The sequence below is a fragment of the Brachyistius frenatus genome, unplaced genomic scaffold, assembly GCF_029030835.1.
Source record: "Brachyistius frenatus isolate BFR_SWC_R1_liver_20210118 unplaced genomic scaffold, ASM2903083v1 Contig_97, whole genome shotgun sequence".
Taxonomy (NCBI): Eukaryota; Metazoa; Chordata; class Actinopteri; family Embiotocidae; genus Brachyistius; species Brachyistius frenatus.
In genome coordinates this window covers 1,009,444-1,016,356 of record NW_027210696.1, presented here as the reverse complement: position 1 = coordinate 1,016,356, position 6,913 = coordinate 1,009,444, and the positions used below count along the sequence as shown (strand labels likewise).

At 36.5% G+C, this 6,913-nt stretch overlaps 1 protein-coding gene across 1 annotated transcript; it reads right to left on the bottom strand.

Annotated features, from left to right (window-relative positions):
- Positions 1–1,458: 1,458 nt before the first annotated feature.
- tnni1c (troponin I, skeletal, slow c) lies at positions 1,459–3,707 on the bottom strand. The gene is given in 7 exon segments (XM_069711119.1): positions 1,459–1,878; positions 1,881–1,905; positions 2,013–2,195; positions 2,301–2,378; positions 2,521–2,652; positions 2,830–2,871; positions 3,687–3,707. Coding segments are annotated over 5 exon segments (465 nt in total). The 5' UTR covers positions 2,632–2,652; positions 2,830–2,871; positions 3,687–3,707; the 3' UTR covers positions 1,459–1,810.
- Between the last annotated feature and the right edge of the window lie 3,206 nt (positions 3,708–6,913).

The following is a 6,913-nucleotide window of genomic DNA, read 5'->3' as shown; positions in this document are numbered from 1 at the left end:
GATTTTGAATGTGTGTGATACTTTCCCCTTTCCTTTTCCTCCTGAACCACTCCATACCTTCTTTTTTTTTTCTTTCTTTAAACCCTCTCTATTCTGTTTTATACATATATATATATATAGATATACCTCGTCCCATTCTTCCTGCAGGGAATTAGCCTTTGCCTTATTGTACAGTTTTGAAGTCTCTTCACTCAGGGACAGATTTTTCTATATTTACACGGCCTTGACAAATCCAATGAATAAATTTATCCAAAAACCTTTCTATTGCATCCTTTCTATTACATACTACTTTTTAATAGCTGTCATATGGTATGTAAATAGTCTATTGAGAAATATTCAAAGAAAACTGAGGTATTCTGGCTATAGTTTGAAAACTGAAACAAGCTTTAGCAATGCATTATGCCTGCTGGTCTGCAACACATGCGCCGTCTTGTCCTCTTCTGTACGAATGTTTGTATATCGCCCTTGTTGGGTTTAAAACTTGCATTTTGATCATTTCCATTTTCTATCTTAAGGTAACTGATCTTACTAGACTGACTGCACACAGCTCGGATCAAGGTCCGTGCAGATGTAGTCCCTCAACAATGTTTAAGAAAGGTGTGGCACTGTGATTTGGCATCTGGTGAGTAATCCCAAACATTGACATTTATCCTCCTTATGTGAAGGTTTCTAACAGATTTTTTTTTTTGTCCAACTTGACAAAAATTGAAAACACAAGCACTAAATTACTAGATCTTTCCAAAATGTGATCTAATTGCTGCAAATAGTAAGAATACAGATTAGTTTCTGCCATGTTGGAACAGGCCAGAAAAAGTAGCTCTGCTGATGGTTTCAGAGCCTGTAAAGAGAGAAGTTTTTGTAACTGTTGTGCATTCACATACTGTATAGACTTAGATGCTCCAGCACTCTTAAATTCCTTTAAGTCTGCGGACACCATCCCATCACCCTCCATCATTCAACTGCCAGCTTACTGAAATTCTTTGAAGTTAGTCCAAGGACATCTGCGCGCGCGCGCGTGTGTGTGTGTGTGTGTGTGTGTGTGTGTGTGTGTGTGTGTGTGTGTGTGTGTCGATGTTTACCATTTATTACTGGGGAGGAATTAATTCCAGTCAAGAGGAAAGGCTAAGTATATCCTTGCTCTGACAGAAAATATCTCTGGTGGCACTGTAAGTCAATGGCATAGCTTAGCGAAGACTCTCCATGTGAAAAACAGCTGTGACACCTTAAAGGACAATGTCAAGTCTGTTGCACTTACAAATGAAACTCAATGTTATACCGCCGTAACATAATGTCTCTCATCTGACCAATCAAACTGTTCAAAACAACTGTTCAGTGCACCGGTATGAGACAAGAGGTTATATTACAGATTTGCTTTAAATCTATTGTCAGTATGTACATAACACAAATTATGAGGTAATATTTACAAATTTATTATATTTTTTATATGCGACAGAATTATTAGGCAGTACTTTATTGCATATTCACATGGCTATTTTACAAATGAATAACATGGTGACAAAAAAAAAAACTTCCAACATACTTACATTTCCATTCCTGCAAAAAGTGCGCCGGTCTTAATATCATGGACAAAGACTATTTGAGAAGCAAACTAATGTGACTGCTGTTGCCCATTTTATCAAAGTTTTTCAATTTTCTTTCTTTATATCTTTGATATTTTTATTTTATTACTTTGATTTTGTAATGATTCTATTTTTTCTACATTTTATCAAGTTACTTCAGTTCTGATATAAATTATTCAATCACATCTTACTTTGTAACATTATGCAGTGTTAGCCCACTAAAAGAAATTCTATTGGACGCCACCAGCAAACATCTTCTTCCTGCCCTCCATTCCAGACATGGCCTCCACGTTCTTACCCAGTCACCCACCTCCATTGTCAGCTCCTTCATTATCAAAACACACATTGAGATCATTAGTTTTTTGCAGTTTCATTAAGTTTGTTATCTCTAAAATGGCTGGATAACTAATACATGTATTGGTGCAGCTGTACCTTCTCTTGTTTGATGTTCTCTTTCTTCACAGACTTGAGGTTGGACCTCAGATCCACTGACTCCTTAGTTCTGGTTCCAAACAAAGCACTCATCATCTCATCCGCTGACACTCGCACCTTCCTTAGAGCGGGTTTCTTAAACTTTCCTCCAAGGTCCAGCACCTTTAGCTTCAACTCATTGGTCTAGAGATGGTCAAACACTTTTCTGGTAAGTTTCTGTTTAATAAACTAACTTTTCAATGTATTTCATTTAAATCTGTTGTGTGATGATGCTTGTGGAAATCATACATCTCTGTTGTTCTTGTAGACTTTGGCCTCACAGTCATACCGCTCCTCATCCGCCACATCGATCTTAGCATGCAAATGCTGACAGAGTTTCCACAAAAAACACAAATATCAGCACTGTGTTTAAAAATATGAACAAGACCCTTATATTTGTTTTAACATTATCAACCCTGTATAGTTTGTCTTTGGGCCATAACCTTCTCTGCTTACGTGTGACTCTCACCTGCAGGTCATCTATGTTTAAACTACTGAGTTGCAGTGGAGGAATCTTCTCTCCCAGGTAGTGGACCTTCTTTTCCTCGCTTGCAGCCTTCTCTGCCTCGAGTTCCTCCATTGCACGAGTCAACAGAAGAATCTGAACAAGTCGAAGGTGAAATTTATAGAAATATCAGATCTGATTTTATGCACAATCAGCACTTTTGTAGTTGGTTGTTGCATGAAAAATCTTTTCTGATTTTGACAATTTTATGTATTGTTCATTAACTAATATGCAAAGTCATGCATATTTTACACATTATCATGAAGTATTTACCTTCAGGGATAGCTTGCGTGAGGCTGAAATCTTGCATTTGGGCTGTAAATGATACCAAATATGTCAAATTACACCAGACTTTAAACATCGTTCTCTTCAGTTCTGCCTGTGTCACTTGGTATCTCTCTGTAAGAAGACAGCACCAAGCCCAGTATTTATTGTACAGCACAAACACAGCAACAAATATTATTACTTTCTCTGGAATATTTGATTTTGATGTTAAGATTTAATAAGTAAGAAAGTTGTTTTGTCCATGCTCCATACACCCTTTGTTATGTTGATATCTTAATTATAGGTCTCACTGTACCTCTGTTTGATGTACAGACCTTTGTGAGGAGTAAAATTGAAAAGCAAATGGGCCATATAATGATAGGATAGGATCCGGGGTTTGAAAAGATACAATTTGTTTAAAGGTACTTCATCATTTTAAATACTATTGACATACATGCACTTAAATCTATCGTAATGACATTGAAATAATTCGTTTTCAGAGGGAAAAAAGTCATGCAAATATGGAAAAAAAAAAAAAAACTCTTGACAGGTTAGCATAAGGACTGGGTTCATAAATAAATTGTCAGTTGAAGTGTCACTGCCTTTGTTGCTGCCTTAGGGACCACTGGTGATTTGTACTGAAGAGAAAGAAACGGGTATTAAAGACACTCTTCATGGCTGACTGAAGTTAGAAAGCAAGATGAGACATGCAGGCTGTAACTTACATCACTGTGATGGCCATGTGGAATATGTTGAATCAGAGAAACAAAAGCAAACAAGAGACACTGCTATTATTCTGAGATAAAATATTTCGGGGGACAATTAACAAACTGAAGGAATCAGCTTATACTATGAGATGACAGAACTTACTCAGACATCGTCGCACCGCTGAAAAAGAAACAATAAGGATGCAGATGAATTTTTTTTAAAAAGAAGAAAAAAAAGTCCAGTGATCAGCAGAAAAAGACACCTACAGCATTAAAAACGCTTCACTTTCTAAGAGTGAGACATCAGAGTGGTATTTAGCAGCAGCTGTCTTTTATAGTTAGACTTATAGATCAAAGATTGTCTATGGTGATGATGAATCACTACCCTAAATCTTCTGGTTTAAAAACCGTGAAAGATGACCTCCAGGAGGTCAGATGGACTATCATTTTCAGATCTCCTACTTCCTTATTAACCACTTCAGTGAAGGCAACACTGCTTTGATGATTGTCTGTGTGGTACTTGGAAACAAGCACAAAGTGAGATCTCTTCTTGTTTCCTGCTACTCTAACAGCTGGGCTTGTGACACCCAGCTCTCAGTCACAGATTATTGACCTGTCACCAGGATTAACAGAAAAGCTCCGCTTGTTAACTTGAAAACTCTTTACTGCCAGATATTGTTACCACCTCGATCAAGGAATGTCCAACCAACAAAAAAAAGGATCCCAGTATGACACTAAATTAAAGTGTCTGCCGTCTTTTTTGTCATTCAAATCCTGGACTGTCTCATTTAAATTACAGAAAACACATTAAATATTATGCAATATTCTTCAGAGTTTAAACATGCATTCTACAGAGCTGTAAATTTCTGGTCATGTTTGAACTCTTCAGGGTAAACAATCATTAGTCCCTATACAGGCCTAACAAATCATTTTTGGAAAAAATAATTGTGCACACTTTGTGTCTGACAAAAACAACAAACGTGATTGCGCTTTCTGTTTGTGCTGCTCAGCAGCAGATGTCACGTTGTTATATTAAATAACCTTTCTCATGCATGTCTGCCATCCAAACAATGTGGTGCACCCACTCAGCCATTATTAAACACATGGCCAGATTAACCTTTTAGAGGCCCTGGGGGCAAAAAAAAATAGTCCCATCAAGAACAAAGCACTCAGGGCTCTTGTTTTAAAATCCTGCTCGGCTAGAAACCATTTTTATGAAGAACATACACCATGTGAGCTCAATATGAGCTTAATACAATAATTAAGGTCTAAAATTATATTTTGGAACAGGGCTCCTGCACGAGGTAGAAATGTTGACAACTTTCACTACTTCATGGTGGCATTTGAGGAAAATTCAGAATCACCAAAGTGAGTGGGATTTATCATCATGAATATCAGTCGACCAACAAACCAGCGCTGCCATTAGTAAACACGATTAAAGAGAGAAATTCACATTATGGGTAGATAATTTACGTGAACCTGTTGGCTGGTGCTCTGGGGTAGTTTATCAGTTTGCCTGATTAGGATTCAAGCATTTGTTTGAATATGTTTAACATAATGAATAAAACAATTATCATTTTTGGACATTGTTCGACAACATTTCACTTGTATCCTTATGGGTGTTTACAAAAATGGATCTTTCTTTAGTATCAGCATTTATCCATTGTTTGTCAGCCTGCGACATTCATCCATACTTCATACCTGTACAATTGTTTTTTCAGGTTTGCAGACAAGTTGGAGTTCCAGCATGCACTGTGGAGGGCAATGTTCATGCTCACTGGACTTGTATGAAGTTGGACTGGAAGTTGAACACACAAACACCACAGCTGAGATTCAAACAAAGGACTTTTCTTTGACGTGAGGTGACAGTTTTGACCACACTTTCTGACTTGATTAAAATTTGTATAATGTGATGCAGAGAGTTAATATTTAATCTTTTATCGATCTTTATCTTCTCTTCTTCATGACACATAGCTGTTAACATCCTTTAAATGTTATTGACCTTGTTGCTGTCAGCCTCCTCTGACATGCTTTCATTTCTGTAAGAGTGATGATATGTTTTGTGGGCCTATGTGAACAACAGCATGTTGTGTTTTATACATAGTAAGGTTCAGTGTACTGCTAACTGCACAAGGCAACACATAACGCAGCTTTGGCATTGCATCTATTTTAGGATCAGCGCCCCCTTTGTTCAAGTCGTCTCTCTTCCTCTCTATCTAATGAATAAAGTGCTAAACAGATTTCTGCCTTTTCAGAAAAATGTTTAACTTTATTTGGGTTCAAGTGAGACAAGGTCATTGTATTAACACATGTATGGCCGTACAGGTGTAACCTAATATATCTTAGTGCTAGACAGAGGTGACAAGCTGTGAGTTCAATTCATTCAGACAAATTCACCTTGTACAGAGAGTTAGTACTGACATGACAAACCGGCCTCAGCCAGCACCTTTTCAAAAGCTACTGAAAGAAGTACACTCAATGTAGGATGACTGTTTTGAGTAGTATAACAACTAGTAATACATACAAAGACACACATGGTTTCACTCATACACACACAGAGGGTCCCATCTGCAGGCTCATTGACTATATTGATGATTTAATTCATTAAAACACAAAAGTGTGTCATTTATACCAGACATTAATTAAACTTGAGTAAATGGAGAATTTTCTGGGGACTATCTCAGCCATGGATTTAGTGCAATAGTGAGTATTTATGGCAGCAGAATAATTTATGTGAGATCAGCTCAAAATAAACATGATTTACCATGAACAACATCATTAAAGAAGGTGTTAGTCAGTACAACAAAGTGGCTCATTGATGTGTTTTTAATAGTTTTTCGACAACAGGGGGGGGTTAAGATTAAGTAATTTTAGGAGACTAAAACCTTTAAAATGAAATAAATAGAAGTTAAAAGTTGTCTGACAACGCCACCAGGTTTAAGGAGTCTAAGTCTCCATTTAAAACACAGGCTCTTATAAAATCAGGGGAGAGCGGCAGGGATCACCAAGACATAATTAAGGAATGGTAAAAGTGTTTATTTAAAATCTAAAACCCATAAAATTAGTATAAAATAACTGCTCAATTAAAAGAGGTTAAAAGACTAAAAGTCCAGTGTCATGTCAATAAAACAAGTAAAAAATAGGTAAAAGTCCAGTTTAAAAATAACTTGGTTATGGAATTGACGGTTACACAATACACTAATACAGCAAACAGCCACCAATCAAACAATGTCAAAACATAATTATGGGGAAATACCGACAATGAACAAATGAAAATGTTTTTTTTTTTTTTTTTTTTTTTTATGAACACAGCACTATGTACAATTAGTAATCATGGTAAAGTTTTAATTTTATTACAAAAAGATTTTTTTTTTAAATGTATACAA